Source organism: Poromitra crassiceps (assembly GCF_964638095.1).
Source record: "Poromitra crassiceps genome assembly, chromosome: 15".
In the NCBI taxonomy this organism is placed as follows: domain Eukaryota; kingdom Metazoa; phylum Chordata; class Actinopteri; order Beryciformes; family Melamphaidae; genus Poromitra; species Poromitra crassiceps.
In genome coordinates, this window is record NC_139634.1 from 37,972,556 (window position 1) to 37,996,552 (window position 23,997).

Below are 23,997 nucleotides of genomic sequence, written 5' to 3' on the forward strand. Positions count from 1 at the left end.
TATATCATACAAATACAAGAAACCAACCTTCTTCCTGAGTGTGAATCAGATTGGAGGCCTACTTTAGATCAAACACCTAGTAGGCTACGCTACAGTTTACTCAGTGTCAGTTCAGTTGTACCTCCTAACAATATGAGATTCCACTCAAATTGTGATCATTTTAGTTGTAGTTTTAATTTCACAAGCTAAAAATTTAGAGTAGTTAGGATGTAGTTTAACTACTTTTAATGTGGGGTATAGGGATATATTTTTTATTTCTAGAGGAAACTGGACTAAGTAGAAGAATATAGTCAGGATAGTGTAGTGTTTTAGAAAGCCATTCTGATCCACACTCCATTTCAGAAGGTGGCGGTAATGCACCATAAGTTGTTTGCCAACCGCCATAAAACACTAGAAGAAGAAGAAGAAGAAGAAGAAGAAGAAGAAGAAGAAGAAGAAGAAGAAGAAAAAAGAAACTGAACTGAACTGACAGTGTATGGTGGTATACAAAATCCAGTTCAGCTCCTGCAGTTGTGGATGTGGATGTAAGTAACCAACTCTTAATGAAACACACTGATGAATTTTAATGCCAGGAAACGGAACGGGACATAGCTTAGCAGCTAAGCTAAGCCAAGCCTTAGCTAATTCTACTAGGGCTAACTGCTAGCTAAATCTGTGTACCGGTAGTTTTAGAGTTCGGAAAAGTTGGAAATATATCGACAGATTCGCACTTCCCAGATCAATAGCTCCTAAACGAAGCGTTTGTAATGCACACATGACGCCTCTTTCCCATCTCCCACTGAAAGTAGGCTACAGAGGAGGTTAGCAGGGAGGTCGTGAGGTATCGGACTCGTGCCATGGCACCGGTCCTTGTTTGGTTGAGAGCAGACGGCCACCAGACCAAGACAAGTGTTTCAACATTCAGACCCAGTGATCCTTTGTATCGACATTAAAGGAACACATTCACACATTTTTGTCCGTTTTGGTTAGGTATTTTGCAACTATTTTAACGGTATAGGCGCATGCGCTGCTTCCCAGCTGGGAGCAGTCGCAGTTCACCAGCCAGCTATGGGGCAGCATAAGGGACAAAATTAAGACTACTGAGAAGCCGTCGGAGGCTATATCTTTGCCAAAGCCAGCTATGGATCTGGCCAGTGATATGCCGGCACCGGCAACTGAGAGACCGTCGGTGAGAAATGAGAAGCCGACTATTCATTTGTCTTACCAAGCAATCCACTGGATCGGCTATTGGATCGGCTGGTCATTAGCTTGTCTAGGCTAGCTACTAGCTTGGAGAGGCTAGCAACCCATTGGATCGGCTAGTCATTAGCATTTCTAAACCCACATAGGATAAGCAATAACCACGCCCTGTGGCGCCGGGATTGGCCAGGAGCATTGAAGCTTGGGACTAAAGCACCTGGGGTTTTTCATCTTTTAAAAAAAAGATGTTTAAAAAACTATTGCTTGTTACATTTTCAGTGCTGTACCTTTTCTCTGGGTAAGAATTGAGCTTGAAATTAACGATATGATACATTATATTATATGAGCTATGAACGTGAACACAACACCGTTTATATTATTGCATGTTTTTGTAGATTGTGTACACATTGTGTAGATTACAATTATTATGCTTATTATTATTACTATGCTAAGGAAGGTAGGTGACCATAATTCATTTCAATGTCCGCTCTCGAAATCGCTGTCCGTTCTCAAGAGCTATTCAGTTGGTTCATGAAATTGCTGGGCTGCGTGCCCGCCAGTGTTGCTCCTGGCCAATCCGGGCGCCACAGGGCGTGGTTATTGCTTATCCTATGTGGGATTAGAAATGCTAATGACCAGCCGATCCAATGGGTTGCTAGCCTCTCCAAGCTAGTAGCTAGCCTCTCCAAGCTAATGACCAGCCGATCCAATAGCCGATCCAGTGGATTGCTTGGTAAGACAAATGAATAGTCGGCTTCTCATTTCTCACCGACGGTCTCTCAGTTGCCGGTGCCGGCATATCATTGGCCAGATCCATAGCTGGCTTTGGCAAAGATATAGCCTCCGACGGCTTCTCAGTAGTCTTAAATTTGTCCCTTACGCTGCCCCATAGGCCAGCCAGCATCTGCAAGCAGGTCCGTGTAAAAACTCACTAAAACGTGAGTTGAGCCACTGTGTTTTATTTTGCGGTACAAAGAAGAGTGATGGGGTACTATTGACAACAAAACAGTTTGGGAACCACTGTGTTGCCTGTTGTCTTATATTTTAATATTGTGAAGCACTTTGTGATCCTGTACCTGTGAAAGGTCCTATACATATACTATACTATACTATACTATACAAATACTTGTACCTAGTCTACACTACCTAGACCCCCCCCCCTTCCTTTCCCCTTAATGAGTTAGTACATAATACACCAAACCAGTGTATCTAGCACTAACCTGTGGATGTAATTTCTGGAGATACAGATGTGCAGAAAAGAGAAATTACTTTTTCATAGTTGAAATGGTAGGCTCATAGTAACAAGCTAGCTTTTTGTTTTAGAACAGACAAATCCAAAAAATAAACAAACAAAAAAAGACAAACAAAAAACAAATAAACATTCAGGTCATCATCATGGGTATTACAGATCAATTCTTAGTTTTTCAATAGTTAGCTTTGTGCTTTATTCCAGACTCAAGGTCCATACGAAAATACAATCAAATACACACAATACAAAAAAGATGAAAAGAAAACACAAAATAAAAAAGTCTAGTGACTCATTTTAAAAGACACCTATTGCTCCCAAAGCTGAGACGTGCAGCGTGTGGCACTGTACGCAATGTTCACCAGCACCACAACAATTTGATTTTCAGAATCATTTAACCGACAGATAAACCTATACATTACATTTCTCAAGACAGCTTGCAGTGTTTTCACTCCAACACTCACAAACATCTCACTCGCACTAGTCCATCTGGGCCTTTTTAACAGTATTCTCAGAGCGTCATTATACTGTATGCCACTTGCAGTCTCTGAAGGCTGGCTTTTTTATAGTTCAACCACAGATGTGCAGTGTACAAAGGTGAACAATACAATACGTTGTAAACAGAGTCAGCTTCACTCCATCAGTGCAACAACCAAATTTACGTGACAATACATTTGCTCGCACATACAACATACGACACTGACGATAAATGTCCTCGTCATCTGTCAGTTGGTCTGTGATCACGTGACCAAGATATTTCACTTCACTGCAGGCTCTAGGCAAATAACAATTAGCCATTGAGAAAAGGCATGACCCCTGCAATGGCCGCTTGCGGCTATATTTATCATTATTATTATTATCGTTGTTGTTGTTGTTGTTGTTGTTGTTGTTCTTCTTCTTCTTGTGGGTGTTCCCCGTCTTACCGACTGTCTCTGTTTGATGATGTCAGAGCTGATTGGCAGGAAGAGAGACATCTCGCAGCGGAGGAGAGGAATGCTGTCAAAATGAATCGTTCAGAAGAGGTGAGGAAAAAATATCACTGATGTTACAACACACGCGTGTCACACGCACACACGCACACACACACACACACACACACACACTCTCTCTCTGGCCTGATTCTTTCTTTGTATCTTTCTCTATGAAACAGAGGGACACCAACGAACCCAGACGTCACCCTGTGATCAGTGTGACAAATCGCGGAACTTGCGTGCATGCTGGGCGCAGAAGTCGCTTAAAGTGTCCACACAGAGAGCGCAGCTCACTTTGCGCGCTCTGCTCGTCCCCTATATATTTTGCCCCAGATCTACTATCTTCGTTATCATGGGTAGTAAATAACGACATAAATATAAAGTAATATGTTTGGGATAACTGTTAATGGCTACCTTCGGCGTTATAAAATGCAATTGCATCATTTGTCTGTTCTCCTCCCGTTTTCCCAGTGTGTGTTGTTGTAGAGAGAAGGCGAGTCCTAGCTCTCTACTTGTTGCTCCGCAGGCAACGAGCCCCTAGAAGCCGCTCCCCCTCTTCAACTGCTCTTTCTCTCTCTTCACACTTCCAAAGGGGCAATCAACAACGTAAATAAACATTATTTCACTTTGAAATTGGTTTTATTTGACGAATGTCCGGTTTCGGATCCGGGGACGGTTCACACAAGTTGATGTATTTTACAAGCATGTCTCGGGCAGCAGAACGAGCAAGTGAATGGTTGTGGTTAACACTTTGAGTGCCACGGCCCTTGGGCAAAAGGTTGCTTGCTGTGCCACATAGGCCGCAATGCATTTTAAAACAGTCATATAATTTCTTTAATAATTACTATGTAAACACTGAACACGCACAAATAACGATGAGACTCTCTTCTATCACCTGCAAAAAAAAGTTTATTGATCCCATTTTCCGTTCTTTAGTTATGAGCCGGAGAAGATAGCTTGATTGAACGAAAAACAGAGCTTTTTTTCTACGAGCTGAGATAATGAGCCTTTTGTGAAATTAAACATTTCAAGCACATCACTGACTCTGAAGCTAATTTTCTGATGTAGTCACACCTCAAAAATAATTTCCTTCAATAAAACAGTGAAGGCAAGGGAATTTTGTTTGGAAGAATAATATTTTTAGCTGAAACCAGCAGCGCTGGCGCCTGCATGCGCTGCTGGTTGCAGCTTCTTGCTGATCTTTTGCTGCTGGTGGGCATCGGATATTCTGGCTTGCGTTTGCCAACCCTGTCCTGCTGTCTGGGTCTGTGTTGTGTACTTGGCTCTGCGTGCCCCACCTCCCCCCCTCCTCCTCCCCCCCCCCGTTGTGGGAGGAGTGTCTCTCTGCTCTGCTGTTTTCTCTGCCTGTGCTCAGCACTGAAAAAGTCCGCTAGATCCTGCTTTTTTACAGCCGCGTGTACCAGCTCCCATGCTTCAAGTTGAGAATAATAACAAATCCACGGCTGATCATGCAAATGGGTGTTGCAGCGGACACGGAGGCTGTTGCAGCGGACACCGAGGTGCTCAATTGTGATAGCAGATTGGCTGCTGCAGGGGCACAGCTAAACGTTGCTTCAATGAAGCCGCTGCATACGGACGGATGCGATGCGATTTCCTTTCCCCCATTGACTTCTTCTGTGTGTTTCACTCCACGTTCTCTCATCTGGAGAGCGCTGTCGCCACCTAAGGGTTCTGTAAAATAGGTTAGACACATTCAATACCTCTGATATTGTAAGAGGCGATGTAAGAAGCTGAGATGGACACCCCCCCGTCAAAAAAAAAAAATCTAGTTATTGACGCCATTTGGCGTCGCTGGCACTCTACGGTAAATTTCTAATGACGCCATATGGCGTCGCTGGCACTCAATGTGTTAAGGAGGAAACATGCCAACTGGGGAGCATGCTAAGGAAACATGCTAGTTGGAGAGCATGCTAAGATATGAGGCCTTGTGTTCACACCATGGTTCACACTACACTACAGCCATCAAGGAGATATGACTATTTGTGGTTATGGTGGTAATAGGACTGGGTTAAAAAAATCGATATATCGATATTGAATCGATATTCATGTGAAGGAACGATTATCAATACATAAATCCCAGTATCGATATTAATTTTTTTGTTATATATAAGTTGGTATCTGGACTCAATTCCCTACAATGCACCACTCCTTCACCTCATTCCTATACAGGAATCCCACGGTAGCCTGCCATCTAGTGGTGCCGCCATTACTGCGGGGGTAGGTCCCCGCAGCTAGACTGTGCTGCTGGCTGCTGCAGAATGCCAAATGATAACAGTGTCGTGAGCTGGATTGATAACGTGAGACAGTAGCCCACAGTTACTGATGAAGGTACGACCTTATTATGGATGGGGATAGTAATTATTCAAATTGTAAATAGCAGAAAAAATACCACTTAACGAGCCGCATTTCAAGTGACGTTATTGTGTAAACATGCTAACGTTAACTTTACTACCTTTACTACACTTTACAGCCTTTACTAGCGTTAGCTACATGAAGAGTGCCCCCCTGTCTGAAACCATAACGTTACATAAACATACAAATATAGATTCCCTGGACGTGCAGAGGACCGAGCTGTTCGCCAGAGGTGGATCAAGAATATTAACAGTCGTAAATCGCTAATGTTATTTCACCTCATAATGAGTAGCATGCAGCTGCCAGCTGCCTAGCCTAAGCTAACAGTGATTATGACATGGGTTATGTCAACATTATGATGGTTGTTAATGGACTGTGAATATCGGACAGGTCCTTTCAGAATGATGTATTCATCATCTGGTAGAGTGTGCAATATTTGGCCAATCCATCCCGAGCTCCGGTCATTTTGACCCTCTATGAGAGACCTGTAGTTGGCATTCTGTTGCTCATCACAAGCCAGGCGATTAATAAAATACCCTGGAATGCCTATAAAAACACAAATTCGTATTTAATTTTTTTTTTTTTTACTAATGTAATTGGTGTGCAATGATTACATGCAACTTGATTGTTTATGCTAGCTAGTCAGTAAGTTAACGTTAGCATGTTTACACAATAACGTCACTTGAAATGCGGCTCGTTAAGTGGTATTTTTTCCGCTATTTACAATTTGAATAATTACTATCCCCATCCATAATAAGGTCGTACCTTCATCAGTAACTGTGGGCTACTGTCTCACGTTATCAATCCAGCTCACGACGCTGTTATCATTTGGCATTCTGCAGCAGCCAGCAGCACAGTCTAGCTGCGGGGACCTACCCCCACAGTAATGGCGGCACCACTAGATGGCAGCCTACACAAATTGGCTGTGGGATTCGTGTATTGACCCTTTTCACGGCAGCCATTTTGTGTCTCAAAGGCAGGAAGTAACACAGGCGTACCAAAACATTAATTAGGGTTCCTTTCCAACTTCAAGTCCACTTAGGTGTTCCAGTGCCGGGGCCCTAATAGACCCTTCTCACGGGGGCCATTTTGTGTCGAAAAGGCAGGATAAACACAGGTGCAAGCAAAACACTAATGAGGGTTTCCATCTTCCATGATTGGAAGTTGGAAACCCTCATTAGTGTTTTGCTTGCACCTGTGTTTACCCTGCCTTTTCGACACAAAATGGCCCCCGTGATAAGGGTCTATTATTAGTGAGTTGGTTGCACCTGTGTTTACCCTGCCTTTTAGACACAAAATGGTGGTTGTGAAAAGGGTCTATTGCATCTCATTCAGCTGCCTGCAATCACCTAACCTCCTCAACAGCAGGTATGACCCTCAACCAGGGATCATCTTCTCCGCTTTGTTTCCTTCCACTTTTTAACCAGAATTGAAGCATACATGGCCCTTGGTCACATTTATCTGTGACTTACACATATTTAGTACTCAATGGGAATATATTGACGCTCGTTACATTTAGAGATCTCTTCATTTTCACTTTGGGGGGTGTTTTATAACGTTATGTTGTGCTCTATCGTTTCAGAACCACATTACGTTTCAGCGAGGTGACCAACTGCCCATGCCCATAGCTGTCCACAAAGATGGGATATTTTTCCATTGTCCTTTCTGCGTGGAACAGCACTTCAAAGCAAGTTGGAAGAACAAGGTGGAGGCCCATTTGGAATCCCATCAGAAGACAGCAGTTGTCCTGGGAGGTAACATACACTTTCCTATTGTTGAATTGTCATCTACTTTTGCTTATTATAACCTGATAGCACAACCGCGGTTGTTTTAAATGTGCTGGCTTATATAAATAAACTTTGCATAAATGTCTATTAGATTAACCAAACCCCCTTACTATCTAAACCCACAACCCCATATGGCATGCTATTCTGGAACGGGGAAAAAAACAAACATATATATGATAGATTTTACAACACATAAATGTCCACGATACCATGAAACGTGGTATTTTTGTCCGTTATCATACCATCAAAAACTCATACCGTTGCATCCCTAGTCCCATATGGGGCAAACCTGATATTAACGTCACCAAAACTTGGCAACTACCCATTGATTTCTTTACCCTCAATCAAGCATCTTCCACCTGGTTTTAAAACCACAAATATTGTCCCTCTCACCTCTGTGGTAGTTTTATTCAATACAAATGTAAATGTAAGGATCACAGAACTCACACACTCCACAATGTTTGTGCATTTGTATGAAACCTAAATCTATCTCGGGGGTTATGCTGCCCTCTTTCAGCAAGTATAAATAGCACCCCTGCGGGTGACCTAATTGAGCCAAACATTTTTAATTGGGTAATGTTGGAGCCAAACATTTTTAATTACGTAATTAGGGATGATTACAATTGGTGAATTTGTTATGGCTGCACAGATTATTGACAGAATGTGCAATGCTGAGCAATGGCTGTGCAGCCTCCAGCATACAGGGACAGGTATTCCACTAGTAAGAGAAATGCATTTTAATGGGTGTTTGTGCAACTTTCATATTTTCAATTTTCATACAATTACTAACGCGGTCTCTGAATTTCACAGACTTGACCATTCACAGATGTGGGCTAGGTTGCAAGAAGATGCTGCATCATCATTGTCCATACTGCCAAGGAATGTTTGAGAGGAGGGAACGCTTTGTGAAGCATTTTGAAAAGTGCAAAGCCGAAGCTCCAGTCAGTTCACTCTCTGGCCCAGCCGCAACACCAGCATTTGCCAGTCCAGTCACTCCAGTCAGTTCACTCTCTGGCCCAGCCAAAGCTCCAGCATTTGCCAGTCCAGTCACTCCAGTCACTTCACTCTCTGGCCCAGCCACAACACCAGCATTTGCCAGTCCAGTCAGTTCACTCTCTGGCCCAGCCAAAGCTCCAGCATTTGCCAGTCCAGTCACTCCAGTCACTTCACTCTCTGGCCCAGCCGCAACACCAGCATTTGCCACTCCAGTCAGTTCACTCTCTGGCCCAGCCACAGCACCAGCTTGCCAGTCCAGTGAGATCAGTGCTGTAGTGGTAAAAAAAAAGGTGGGTAAACTATACTTTTGACTCGAGGCAGCTTTCTCACGCGGCACCGGCAGTGTTATAACGGCGGATAAATAAGCTTCCGTGACCGATATACAAGACAAAATATGAGAGTATATAGAACAACTTAATCTGAATCATATAGCCCTATAAGGTATATCAGGGGGTTCCCCCACATTTCTGAGTAGCCAGCCAGATAGAAAAAGTAGCTGGCTATGGGATGGGCCTTGCCCCTCAAGGGGGGTCCGGGGGGATTCTCCCCCGGAAGATTTTTTTTTTTACATTTTAAAGTAAAATTCATCAACCTGGTGCATTTGAGAGCAAAATGAACTACACACATCTCTAATGTGTTGTGACTTTACAAATAATTAGGCCTAAACAATCAATATAAAATGTATTTAATGAACATTTGTTGAATTTCTCCAGGTATGAAAAGTTAAATTATACAGTAGGTAGCCTACTTCAAAGGACCTTGTATGAACCTAGTATATACAGTTTGAAGCGTAATATAGTTCTCTCTCTCTCACACACACTGTACCTGTGATTGTCAGCTTCAGCTTTATAGCTAAAAGTATGTAGACAGATTGAATCTGTGATTCTTGAATACCAATATATAATTCAAACTGTCCACAAACACATTGGGCAAGGATAGGTAGACAACATACTGTACATGGAAATAAAAGTGGTTCTGCCACTCTGGCCACTAAATTTTAGTCAGCCAATATTTATTTATACAGATCTCGGCAGTCGGCACAACAAACACCAGTATGTTTCTCGATAGTTTTCAACATGGTCGTATTATATTGGCTTTATACAGTAGCACCTGGACTATTCAAGTCGACTCGCACGCACCTAATGTTACAAACTTTACTTGATCAGAGGGAAATCAATCATGTTTCTTACACCAGTGATTCACTGGGGAGCCTATATGATTTTCCCCACTCCGGACACACATTTTTAACCAACCTTACCTATGTTCAGCTCTCCAAATGCGCATTGCGCATCGCTGGCACAATGGCACCGTTAAGTTGTTTGAAGGGAGCTAGGGATGGGTACCGTTCACATTTGAACCGATACCGGTACGATACCGGTACCTGGAATTCGGTACGGTACCCAAAACGGTACCATTTTCGGTACTTTACACGCTCTAATAACAAAAAAAATTACAGTTGTAAAAAAAAAAAAAATCCAAACTTCTCAGAGAGAGCGGTCAGTATTCACTAAAGCCTTCATATCTCAGGCTCTGTAGCACATAGAAACATAAAATAAAAAGCATTTGAGAGCTTAACCCTTTGGCTTTTCGTATTATATTTGCCCTAATGTTCATTAAAAATTTTTTTTATCTTTAACCCCAAAAATTAAAAATAAAAATATTCTAATGCATTTTAAAGCAGCTACGAGCAACTTTTTCGATTGTTATTAAACAGTATAAATTTAATATCAATGCATCACATCTTACCTCTAATAGTCGACAGGGGGCTCTCTAGAGCGACCGGACCGGGTAACCCGGAAGTGAAACGCGGAAGTGAAACCAGGAAGTGAAACGCAGCTGCCTGCCTCGCCGTTTGCGCTGCCTAGCAACATAACATAAACAATGTGAACGCCACGCATACTCTCGCGAACATCTCTCGTTATATTCTAACAGGTTTTTTGGAAGTTATTTTGTGGTTATGGCCGAAGTGGCTGCTGCAAACCGTTTCATTTCACTTCCTGATCTTCCCTGGCCACAGACAGCCTACACTGGCCGATTCACTCGGGGCTCAAGCGAGACTATTCTGCGTTGGTCTCGTCGACTATTAGAGGTAAGATGTGATGCATTGATATTAAATTTATACTGTTTAATAACAATCGAAAAAGTTGCTCGTAGCTGCTTTAAGAAATGTTAATAAAGATTATGGCAAATGTAACCCTTCCAAATAAAAACCCACGGGTTTAAGCTCTCAAATGCTTTTTATTTCATGTTGATAGCTACTATACAGGCTGAGGAAATACATTCTGTTGAACCCTTGACAATTACTCCAGCAAGAGTAACGTTAGCGTTTAACGTTTAACCAGGGCCGGTTCCAGAACAAGATGACTAGGGGTGCATCCCAGATAGGAAGGGGTGCAGATGCCTATCAAAGGCCGGCCGCCCGAAAAATTTGACATGTTATTTTACTAAAAATAATGCATTTGACCATCATTTCAAGTAGAATGATACCACCCAAGCAAGAATATTTCAAGTGTTTCAAGTGCTTTACTGAAATATTTGGACCATATAATGATAATACAATTATCTCAACCTTAAAAGGTTACATATAGGTGCCAAAAAGCCATAAAATCACATCAAAGAACAAAGAAAAACAACTATAATTCAAGTTTAAACAGTAAGTGTGCAGCTGTAGCATTTATTAAAAATTTTTTTTTTTTTTTTTTTTTTTTTTACTTTTCAACTGAGCATGCAGACAATTAAAATAAGGGTGCAATGCATGCTTTTGCACCCCCGTAGAACCGGGCCTGCATTTAACGTAGTAACGTTTGCAGTCGTTGTGAAGACAGTGAAAAGCCCCGTTATCTAACAACCACAACGGCAGTGAAACAACTAATACAGCTAACGCTAGCTAATTAAATAACGTTACTTGATGTTGTAGAAGTCGATGCCTCTCTCAACGTTACAGCTGAGGAGGTGCTGCTAACGTTAGCAACGGTGCGGTAGGCTATCTGCTTCATTCACCCTCAGCCTATCTAAGACGTTACAGTCTTCAGCATTTAGCTAAATATATCTTGTGTTTGACCATGCTTCCTCAAGTTTGAGGTGTTTCCCTGGCCAGCTTTGCAATTCACATCACACATGTTGCAACCAGTGTTGTCTGAGTCTATCTTGGTAAAGTGTAGCCACAGCTTTCGGCTGGTCCTGTTTTGCTTTCAGAACCAGAGTGACGTAGTGACGTAACGCGCTCTTGCGTGTTGCCTTAAGGTTCCGTCGGAATTTCTATTTTCACCACTCTCTTTCTATTACTCAGATGCGTTCAAGTACCGAAATTTGGTACCGTTCGTTTTTATGTGAACTGGTACGGGGCAGTACCGACGTAATTCGGTCGGTGCCTGTAAAAGTACCGAGTTCGGTACCCATCCCTAAAGGGAGCTCTGTCTGGGCAGGCAAGCACAGCTCGATAAAGGCACCAACGTGACCGGGGCCGTGTACCTTTCCCGCGGAGCGCTCCACAAAAATAGGCTACGGTTCACGGAGATCCTGGTCAGTGCAATGCCCATGTGTAGTCTTTTTTCTTTTCTTTTGGTGTGTGACGTGCTTGGCGTGGTCTCCGCATCACGCGAACGTGTTAAAACTCGTGCAATAATAAGTGTGCATAAACGATTTAAACATGTGAGTAAACGATCTTAAAAGGTGCCTAAACGCTGCAGAGCATTGAAAAAGGTACGTAAACACCGTTTACGTGCATTTAGCCACCACTACAGCCCTGAGTGAGATGCATCCAATTGCAGCGCTGGGCGGCCAGCGCCACGCCCCGTGTCATGGTCGGGCTACGCCCCGTGTCACCGTGACGGATTTCCACCGGAAGTTACGCAAATACGCATGCGCTAAACTGAAGACGAACAAAGAACCTTTGGAAATAATGGCGCAACAACGCAGATTAACATCTACGGTAAAATATGTATAAAATACTTCTTTTTCTCTTGCAGTCTATTTTGAAATGCCACCAAATATATATAAACGTTAAGTCACGTCTGCCTCTCGGTGGCTAATGTTAATTCTACTAATGGTGTTTGTGTCATTCAGTGACTTAGCATTAGCTAGTAGCTACGTTAGCTAAGCACATGTTTTGTGGCAAATTCCGCTATTGTAGTAACCTACTAACGTGAGTTGGGCATTCGGGGACGGTTCACACAAGTTGATGTATTTTACAAGCATGTCTCGGGCAGCAGAACGAGCAAGTGAATGGTTGTGGTTAAGGAGGAAACATGCTAACTGGGGAGCATGCTAAGGAAACATGCTAGCTGGGGAGCATGCTAAGGTATGAGGCCTTGTGTTCACACCATGGTTCACACTACACTACAGCCATCAAGGAGATATGACTATTTGTGGTTATGGTGGTAATAGGGCTGGGTTAAAAAAAATCGATATATCGATATTGAATCGATATTCATGTGAAGGAACGATTGTCAATACATAAATCCTAGTATCGATATAAATTTTTTTGTTTGTTATATATAACTTGCTATCTGGACTCAATTCCCCACAATGCACCACTCCTTCACCGCATTCCTATAGACCCTTTTCACGGCAGCCATTTTGTGTCTCAAAGGCAGGAAGTAACACAGGCGTACCAAAACATTCATTAGGGTTCCTTTCCAACTTCAAGTCCATTTAGGTGTTCCAGTGCCGGGGCCCTAATTAGTGAGTTGGTTGCACCTGTGTTTACCCTGCCTTTTAGACACAAAATGGTGGTTGTGAAAAGGGTCTATTGCATCTCATTCAGCTGCCTGCAATCACCTAACCTCCTCAACAGCAGGTATGACCCTCAACCAGGGATCATCTTCTCTGCTTTGTTTCCTTCCACTTTTTAACCAGAATTTAAGCATACATGGCCCTTGGTCACATTTATCTGTGACTTACACATATTTAGTTCTCAATGGGAATATATTGACGCTCGTTACATTTAGAGATCTCTTCATTTTCACTTTGGGGGGTGTTTTATAACGTTATGTTGTGCTCTATTGTTTCAGAACCACATTACGTTTCAGCGAGGTGACCAACTGCCCATGCCCATAGCTGTCCACAAAGATGGGATATTTTTCCATTGTCCTTTCTGCGTGGAACAGCACTTCAAAGCAAGTTGGAAGAACCAGGTGGAGGCCCATTTGGAATCCCATCAGAAGACAGCAGTTGTCCTGGGAGGTAACATACACTTTCCTATTGTTGAATTGTCATCTACTTTTGCTTATTATAACCTGAGGCTGATAGCACAACCGCGGTTGTTTTAAATTGCTGGTTTATAAAAAATAAATTGTGTATAAATGTCTATTAGATTAACCAAACGCCCTTACTATCTAAACCCACACCTGAAAGTGCACCTTGGTGCACCAGGTTTTGGTGCACCAAAACCTGGCAACAACCCATTGATTTCTTTACCCTCAATCAAGCATCTTCCACCTGGTTTTAAAACCACAAATATTGTCCCTCTCACCTCTGTGGTAGTTTTATTCAATACAAATGTAAATGTAAGGATCACAGAACTCACACACTCCACAATGTTTGTGCATTTGTATGAAACCTAAATCTATCTCGGGGGTTATGCTGCCCTCTTTCAGCAAGTATAAATAGCACCCCTGTGGGTGACCTAATTGAGCCAAACATTTTTAATTGGGTAATGTTGGAGCCAAACATTTTTAATTACATAATTAGGGATGATTACAATTGGTGAATTTGTTATGGCTGCACAGATTATTGGCAGAATGTGCAATGCTGAGCAATGGCTGTGCAGCCTCCAGCATACAGTGACAGGTATTCCACTAGTAAGAGAAATGCATTTTAATGGGTGTTTGTGCAACTTTCATATTTTCAATTTTCATACAATTACTAACTCTGTCTCTGAATTTCACAGACTTGACCATTCACAGATGTGGGCTAGGTTGCAAGAAGATGCTGCATCATCATTGTCCATACTGCCCAGGAATGTTTGAGAGGAGGGAGCGCTTTGTGAAGCATTTTGAAAAGTGCAAAGCCGAAGCTCCAGTCGGTTCACACTCTGGCCCAGCCACAGCACCAGCTTGCCAGTCCAGTCACTCCAGTCAGCTCACTCTCTGGCCCAGCCACAGCACCAGCTTGCCAGTCCAGTCCCTCCAGTCAGTTCACTCTCTGGCCCAGCCACAGCACCAGCTTGCCAGTCCAGTCACTCCAGTCAGTTCACTCTCTGGCCCAGCCAAAGTTCCAGCATTTGCCAGTCCAGTCACTTCACTCTCTGGCCCAGCCAAAGTTCCAGCATTTGCCAGTCCAGTCACTTCACTCTCTGGCCCAGCCGCAACACCTGCATTTGCCAGTCCAGTCACTCCAGTCAGTTCACACTCTGGCCCAGCCACAGCTCCAGCTTGCCAGTCCAGTCGCTCCAGTCAGTTCATTCTCTGGCCCAGCCTCAGCTCCAGCTTGCCAGTCCAGTTGCTCCAGTCGGTTCACTCTCTGGCCCAGCCACAGCTCCAGCTTGCCAGTCCAGTCACTCCAGTCAGTTCACTCTCTGGCCCAGCCAAAGTTCCAGCAATTGCCAGTCCAGTCAGTTCACTCTCTGGCCCAGCCAAAGCTCCAGCAATTGCCAGTCCAGTCACTTCACTCTCTGGCCCAGCCGCAACACCAGCATTTGCCAGTCCAGTCACTTCACTCTCTGGCCCAGCCACAACACCAGCATTTGCCAGTCCAGTCACTTCACTCTCTGGCCCAGCCGCAACACCAGCATTTGCCAGTCCAGTCACTCCAGTCAGTTCACTCTCTGGACCAGCCAAAGCTCCAGCATCTGCCAGTCCAGTCACTCCAGTCAGTTCACACTCTGGCCCAGCCACAGCTCCAGCTTGCCAGTCCAGTTGCTCCAGTCAGTTCACTCTCTGGCCCAGCCACAGCACCAGCTTGCCAGTCCAGTTGCTCCAGTCAGTTCACTCTCTGGCCCAGCCACAGCACCAGCTTTCCAGTCCAGTCACTCCAGTCAGTTCACTCTCTGGACCAGCCACAGCTCCAGCATTTGCCAGTCCAGTCACTTCACTCTCTGGCCCAGCCGCAACACCAGCATTTGCCAGTCCAGTCACTCCAGTCACTTCACTCTCTGGACCAGCCGCAACACCAGCATTTGCCAGTCCAGTCACTCCAGTCAGTTCATGTACAAAAAAAAGAGTCCGTGAAAGAACTGTGATCCAAAAACAATGCCCCTTTTGTAAAGTACTCTATAACAAATGTAACCTAAAGAAACATATTGAAAGGAAACATACAAAGGAAAAAGATAAAGACATTAATGCAAGGCGCCACCTTACTGGTGAAATAATTGATAAAGAGAAAGGTATTTATGCTGTTCTAAAAGCATTCAAGGGGCACAGCATACCTCTGCATGTGCAGTTGAAAACCTGGGGCACAAATCATCACGTACTGTGTGAACATAGTGAGTGCCAGATGAACATGGACGTTGCACACCTGAGTGGCCTTTCCAACTATCTGTGCCAACACATAAGATCTGCCACATACATCACGTCATCTGCCAAGGCTGAGACACTATCTCCATGTGTACTGGATGAGATGGTAAATGCAAAATGGTTTGGTCAGGGAGCCAAGAAGGACTGCTTGAAGCTGCAAGAACTTTCAACCAACAACAAGACACCTCTGTCAGTTCACACAATTGGCAGTCCTGGAACAAAACAGTGCATCTCGGTGTATGAACCAACAATATCGCACTACAGCCGTCTTGGGCGTGTGATGGTCGTCTATGATACAAAGCAGAACAGATGGACCTGTCCATGTACCAACCTGCAGAGATCTTGCATTCACACATATATTGCCAAATGGCACCTCTTCGAAACACAGCCCAATATTTTCCAGACAGTACGCAGCACAGAAGAGGATGTGATATGTGATTGGCTCCCGGGCCTGACTTTGGACATTGCTGATCTACAGACTGATCAGTAGACTTATCAGTAACAAACAACAGATGTAAGATTCTGGATGGCATTCTGTTGACAGTATTTATGCATGTCAATTGTTCACTAATGCATTAGCTTTTTCCTGTGCGTAATACTTGAGATTAATCTTGTTTCAATCATGAGAGACTAGAAGGAAAGTACAATAAACTTTAATGATAAAACAACACTTAGATTTGGCGAATGACTCCATGGAATGATGACGCTCCTCTGAGACAAGAGGAGGACGTCAGTGATTTATAGGATAGAGAACCCCCATAGGGAGTTCTACTGGAGTCATGACATTGGTGGTGTTCAGGGGAGGAGGAGGGGCGAAGCAGCAGCAATGCAGGAACAGCAGCTATATGGGTGAACAAACAGGGTGAGTTACAACTTGCAAGAGTCTTAAATAGAACTTCATTTTGGTGATTGGCAACAGCCGAAGAGAGGGAAAGCGTGGGAGACGTTGATTGGACAGGGATAAAGAGGGCGTGCATATTTATGAATGGCTGATGTAACCTGAGGGCGTTGCTGCAGGGGAGAGAGAGATGAATGGAAAGGAACCATGGATTAGTGAATGGGATGGATAAACAATCATTGACTAGTGAAGTAGTCTTCATTATTGAAAACAGTCTAAGACATTATTTTTGTTTGAAAGGCATGGCCAGAGGTTTGCCTTCTGGACTGATGAGGCCACTGCCCACTTCTGCCAGTATACAGAGTTCCAAGACAGCAAGGCATCACAGACAAAGTCCCAGACCACCTGCAGGTTGAAATTGATCGCACTGCAGATGAGAAAACACTGGTGGACTTCATTCTGCAGTCACAGGGAGCTGAGCAGAATTTGGTGGTATGTTGAGAATCTTCTCACTTTTCTCATCATTACAGACTAACTCACAGAAAAGATTTGTTAGGAATATCATCAAAAGATGTATCATTTAGCAATGCGGCTCATTTGTGTATCTTGCATAGATGGAATGCAATTGACATGTAATGTCCGTTCAATGACTCACAACTACCACACAATAAATACACTTAAAAATCCAATTCCTACTAAATAGGGCTGTCCCGAGTAGTCGACGTCATCGATTACATAAACGTGCATCGATTATGTAAAAAAAAAAAAAAAATTGCAAAATCCATGGTGGTCATTAGTAGTAGTTTTCAAACATGTGAAAGTGAAATGATTGATGATGGGGGAAAAAAAGAAAAAAGTTTGCAATCCGATCTCCCTCCCCCGATTCCGATCGAGTCGCAAATCACGTGATCGGCCCCGATTTCCGATCATGTGATCGGATCGGGACATCACTAGTAACATCGAGTGATTTGTGATCTTGCGACGTAATCCAGCTTGCTTGCAAGGTTAATGTCTCCCTAGATCTAGATTTAATAACCACACCAAGACAATTTCCTAGTGTGTGCAAAACATACCTTGGGTCTTCCTTGGCTAATAAAATAATTCTGATTCTGATTCTGTCACCTTTTTCACTACCCATGACTTTTCATCTCTGCACTTAAATGAATGTAATTTAAATCATTTCAATTACTTTCCTTGCCCCACACGAATGAAAACATTTTCTCATAGTAGCTCTGGAAAGTTGGGCAAGAACGCATGCAAGGTCAATGAGGTCACGCTCCCGTATGTACAAGCTGAGGCTTTCTAAAATGTAATTCACAGTGCACACAAAGTCAATTTGAGTGAGCTTCAGTCAGCTTGTAGTACATACGGGAGTGTGACCCCATTGACCTTTTTTTTTTTTTTTTTTTTTTCCAACTTTCCAGAGCTACTGTGGAACAGGATTGTTTATGCTGAGAAAGAATTCAATCAACATCATCATTCAGAAGTACAAAATAGGGCTTGACTTTGAGAAATGTGGACTATCCTTGTAGTTAAGAATAGTCAAGTTAATTAATATACCTTTTTTTGTGTTACCCACATTTCTCTTAGCCCAGCAGTGACTGTCTGTGATTATGTCTGTTAACTATTTCAGTGAAGTGGAGGAATTTGACGGAAAGATTGCCAAGGACTTTAGGAAAGAAGGGAGACTATTCAATTGGTAGGTAGTTACGTACTTCACATTCTGGCGGTTGAATATTGAAGGGTCAGGTGATGTCAAATGTCAATAGCATGTTACTTACAGTTCGTTTTCTTGCCTTTTTCTCTCTCTCTCTCTCCCCCTCTCTCAGGGGTCATTGAGGCCTTTACGGAGAGACGGAGGAATCTGCTCCTGCACAGGACGGCTCTGACGGACAACCACCAATGACTGCAGTCCAGGGCCGTGCAGAGACATGCAGTACCACAATAGTGTAACGCTTAGTTCAGATGCTTTCGCACCACTTCACTTAATTTGTACATGGTTATTACCCCCACCATATCATCAAATAATTCAACATATAAATAAACTATGAAGAAAAGAATACAATCATATTTTCTTGAGAATAATTCCTTTAACCTCTTCTACTCCACCCCCACCTACCAGACACCAATGTTTGTCTTATTCAGGGGGACTGGCCATTTTAGGGCAAGATAGCAGGTCAACACATAAAAGTAGTACACATCATCTGAAAGCTGGGAACCTGATAGTCCAGTTCACTATGTCAAAAAAAATAGGTTCGTTCAAATTTTCGGGGGATTAGGAAAACTATACATTTTTGGAAACTTCAGAAAATAACAAATCAGAAAATCCATGATTCCATTTGCACAGAAGCCAATATGGCGTCCATCCTCCATTTTGAAAAATGGCGACCTTTGAATACTCGATTTTCAATATCTCGACTTGTAGTATAGGATCATGATTCCAGTGGCTAAATCTACATTTTTAGGGTCAAGAAAACCAATGGTACTAATTATAAATCAGTACAAATGATCAATGGCACAGATTTGGGTCATCATCCTTGATTTCAGGAAAAAATAAACATTTTCATATTTGATTTTCCGCTATTTTGACTTATTACATAGGATCATGATTCCAGAGGCTAAATCTACATTTTTAGGGTCAGGCAATCCAATGGTGCTAATTAGAAATCAGGGTGCTTATTAGAAATCAGTACAACTGATCAATACCACAGATTTAGGTCACTTTTTAATATGAAAAACTGAGACAGAGACAGATGATTCCTTTCATTGACAAAAGATTGGGTCATTTATTTGAAAGCTGTAGACCAGTGTACACATCTCCATATATTTGAAAGTATAAGATATATTCCATTCTATTGAAGAACATCCAAATTGGTAGCTACAAATACAACATTAAACTGAATCTGAATCTGAATATTCAAACTACCAAGTAAAACTGGTTATCATTGCTGTCGATGGAAACCTTAAAACATTTATTTTTCAGAAAATGGAACAAAAAAAATTATCTGGTCAAATGGATCCAATTACCGGTATGTAATTATTTAGTCATAAGCTCTTGTTAATACTTTGTGGGTTCACTATTTATAAAACCCACAGACAGACCTTACCACTTTCACTGATTTGACTCCAGTCTATACATCTCCATCATCCTCACTATCGTCATCGCTGTCACTAGCAAATGTAATATCTTGACAGTCTTCGTCATTCTGGCAGTCAGCACTACACTGACAAAGCTCCGTGCAGGGTAGCTCTACTGATCTGCATGAACACCTATGTGAAGAGCAGTCTGCTTTACAATGACATCTGACCATCTCAATGATTGCCTCTGGTGCTGGGAGGGACTCAGTTGTAACTGGCTTAAGCTGGCCATCCTCATCCTTGTAGTAGCCATTGTTTAGTGGGTCAAGGAACTCCTGCTGAGCAATGTGTGCCTGACTCCACACTCTGGCCTGGATATGGGCTCTTAGGACATGCTGCTTGAGAGCACCAAGTGTGGGTGGAAGTTTGTCCCCTTCTGCCATGTGTTTGCAGAAAAGATGCCATCTCAGCTCAGGGATGTTTTCAATTTTGATCCCCTTCGGTAAGTATACCGTGCATACAAACCTAGCTAATGTAGAGAGCAGATCCTCTGTCACTTCACTGGTTTGAGAAAGCATCTTCAGAGCATCGAGGACATCATCACCAGCTTTGAGGTAGCTGTTCCACCAGGTAGATTTGCCTATCCTCGAAAATCTTCCAGTGTTGTCTGCTCCTGTAAAGGCATGAAATGCCGGCAAAGCTTTGGCTCGATCTGCACACAGAGCTTTCCATATTGGTGCCACTTCCAAAATCCCAGATGCCATTGAAACACAAGTGTTTTTCAGCAGGATTTCATAGTTTGCAACAACCAGCAGGAGCACATCTGTGTCTGGAGAGAAGAGCATGAGCTGTGTATCAGAGGGCTTGCGACGTGAAGCCAGAACTGCATGATGGATCAACAAAGTGTCTGCTTCTTCATGGTTATTGCTTTCAAAGTGCAATTGACTGTTACTCTTTGTGTGTCCTGCAGCAGAAGCAATGGCAAGCGTGGGGGAGTCTTTGCTGTACTCAATGGTCTTTGATGCCAGATACTCTGTCAGATCAGCCTTTGTTTGTTCATGAGAAAGTAATCGACTCATTGGAATGTTCTTGATGTTTGTGCCATCTCTGATTTGGTATTGGATTGGATTCTTTCCTTGTCTTCTCTTCTTCTGTCTACTTCTGGACAAGAAGGGGACAAACTTCCACCCACACTTGGTGCTCTCAAGCAGCATGTCCTAAGAGCCCATATCCAGGCCAGAGTGTGGAGTCAGGCACACATTGCTCAGCAGGAGTTCCTTGACCCACTAAACAATGGCTACTACAAGGATGAGGATGGCCAGCTTAAGCCAGTTACAACTGAGTCCCTCCCAGCACCAGAGGCAATCATTGAGATGGTCAGATGTCATTGTAAAGCAGACTGCTCTTCACATAGGTGTTCATGCAGATCAGTAGAGCTACCCTGCACGGAGCTTTGTCAGTGTAGTGCTGACTGCCAGAATGACGAAGACTGTCAGGATATTACATTTGCTAGTGACAGCGATGACGATAGTGAGGATGATGGAGATGTATAGACTGGAGTCAAATCAGTGAAAGTGGTAAGGTCTGTCTGTGGGTTTTATAAATAGTGAACCCACAAAGTATTAACAAGAGCTTATGACTAAATAATTACATACCGGTAATTGGATCCATTTGACCAGATAATTTTTTTTGTTCCATTTTCTGAAAAATAAATGTTTTAAGGTTTCCATCGACAGCAATGATAACCAGTTTTACTTGGTAGTTTGAATATTCAGATTCAGATTCAGTTTAATGTTGTATTTGTAGCTACCAATTTGGATGTTCTTCAATAGAATGGAATATATCTTATACTTTCAAATATATGGAGATGTGTACACTGGTCTACAGCTTTCAAATAAATGACCCAATCTTTTGTCAATGAGAGGAATCATCTGTGTCTCTGTCTCAGTTTTTCATATTAAAAAGTGACCTAAATCTGTGGTATTGATCAGTTGTACTGATTTCTAATAAGCACCCTGATTTCTAATTAGCACCATTGGATTGCCTGACCCTAAAAATGTAGATTTAGCCTCTGGAATCATGATCCTATGTAATATAGAAGTCAAAATAGCGGAAAATCAAATATGAAAATGTTTATTTTTTCCTGAAATCAAGGATGATGACCCAAATCTGTGCCATTGATCATTTGTACTGATTTATAATTAGTACCATTGGTTTTCCTGACCCTAAAAATGTAGATTTAGCCACTGGAATCATGATCCTATGTAATCTACAAGTCGAGATATTGAAAAACGAGTATTCAAAGGTCGCCATTTTTCAAAATGGAGGATGGACGCCATATTGGCTTCTGTGCAAATGGAATCATGGATTTTCTGATTTGTTATTTTCTGAAGTTTCCAAAAATGTATAGTTTTCCTAATCCCCCGAAAATTTGAACGAAATTACACAAGGAACTGGACTAAAGGTTAATCTGAGGTGCAGCTCAGAACTGTGGTTTTCTTGTCATGAATCTGTAATACTCATTGTGTTTTGGTTGGGCATTTATACAAATGTTGAATGTTTGTTTAGAGGTATGGCTTACAACATTATGATGGAAATATAATGGCCATCCCCATGTCATACGAAACATATGAATGCCCTAGGTTTGAGGTTGTGAAGTTTTGTGAGGCTGTGCTTATCTAATCTTAGAGGTGACAATAGGTAATTTTATACGGTGAGGTCAAGTTAAAAAAATAGTCTCATACAATGAAATGGCTACTATGGGGACTAACATCACACACAAATGAAGTCTTAGACTATTTTCAATAATGAAGACTACTTAACAGCAACGCCCAATCTCGTCATATCACAGTGCACGCCCCCTTTCTTTGAGGTCGTATAACCTATTCATTGTTAGGCTCGCCCCCTTTCTCTGATGCTGTCCCCTCACCCATTCACAGTTTACCACACATGTGGCAATAACCAATCAGCCCAAGGTATTCCTCTCCAGCTGATCCCAATCACCTAATCAGCGTAGTATATCAGGGTCCATGTTTACTCTGTTTGCTATGTGCTGTGTATGTGTCATTCTCAGTTGCTGATCATCATCGCTGAAGCAGTTGTTTTGCCCCACCTCCTCCCCTGACACCACCATCGGTCATGACTCCTGATAGAAGAATTCCCTATGGGGGATTTCCTATCCTATTCTTCACTGACGACGCCCTCTCATCATCTCAGGAGAGCGTCATCATATCATGGAGTCATACGCCAAAATTAATATGTTGTCTCATTAAAGCTTGTTATACTTTCTACTAGTCTCTCATTATTGAAATGCAGTTGGGCTAATTGAATCAAGAAGAGTCTCAGCTTTCCAGTCATACCCAATTCATGCAATTCCAAGATTGTTTAGAAACACCAGTAGGCTATGCTGAAATATTAAAATAGGCAGAAATAACGCATGTATACTACATGCAAAAAATTGCATGGTTTTTGTAACAAAAATGTATAGGATTAGGATAAAGTGTGCATGTCTGTAAAGGGGAGACTCGTGGGTACTTATTAGGGGTGTCACAATATATCGTCCCACGAAATTTCGCGATAGTAAAACGTCACGATATGTATCGTTGAGATGAACTCTCATATCGCAATTTTTATTTTTTATATATATATATATATATATTTTTTTTTTTATAGACTAAGAAACGTCTTTGTTTGTTGAAGTTCAATGTGTGGAAAGTAGTTCAGTTGAACAAGTCTCTGAAGAGACACATGAGAAGTTATACAGGAGAGAAACCATTCAATTGAGTTTCTGGCAAAACTGTTTACTTGACAGGAAAAACTGAAGATGCATAAAAAATAGACTAAGAAAAGTCTTGTTGTTTGAGTTTGAAGAAAAACTGAAGATGCATAATGAGAATTTATACTGCTGAGAAACCTTTTAGTTCAAAGTAAATCTAAGTGATGGTGTAACTCATTCTATTTCAAGATAAGCCTTATCTCCAATCTCATGTTTTTTCTAGTTATTGTAATAACAATTTCCCACAACAGCATGTATTGTATTTGTGCATTTCAAATAAAATACTACTTTTCCAGTCAT

General features: G+C 42.3%; 1 protein-coding gene across 2 annotated transcripts; it reads left to right on the top strand.

Moving 5' to 3' along the window:
* The first annotated feature begins 464 nt into the window (after positions 1-464).
* LOC310790692 (uncharacterized protein) lies at positions 465-22,677 on the top strand. Of its 2 annotated transcripts, XM_083652425.1 has the most exons (8): positions 465-524; positions 3,375-3,447; positions 7,352-7,523; positions 8,367-8,842; positions 13,565-13,736; positions 17,145-17,336; positions 18,674-19,069; positions 22,387-22,677. In XM_083652425.1, exons 1-6 carry the CDS (start codon positions 517-519, stop codon positions 17,258-17,260), a joined length of 1,017 nt encoding a protein of 338 aa, XP_083508551.1. In that variant the 5' UTR covers positions 465-516; the 3' UTR covers positions 17,261-17,336; positions 18,674-19,069; positions 22,387-22,677. The 2 variants fall into 2 exon arrangements, 1 of the variants encoding a protein (XP_083508551.1); XR_014553394.1 differs by lacking the exons at positions 465-524; positions 3,375-3,447; positions 7,352-7,523; positions 8,367-8,842 and adding an exon at positions 14,443-16,520 and having other exon boundaries at positions 13,609-13,736.
* Positions 22,678-23,997: the final 1,320 nt, after the last annotated feature.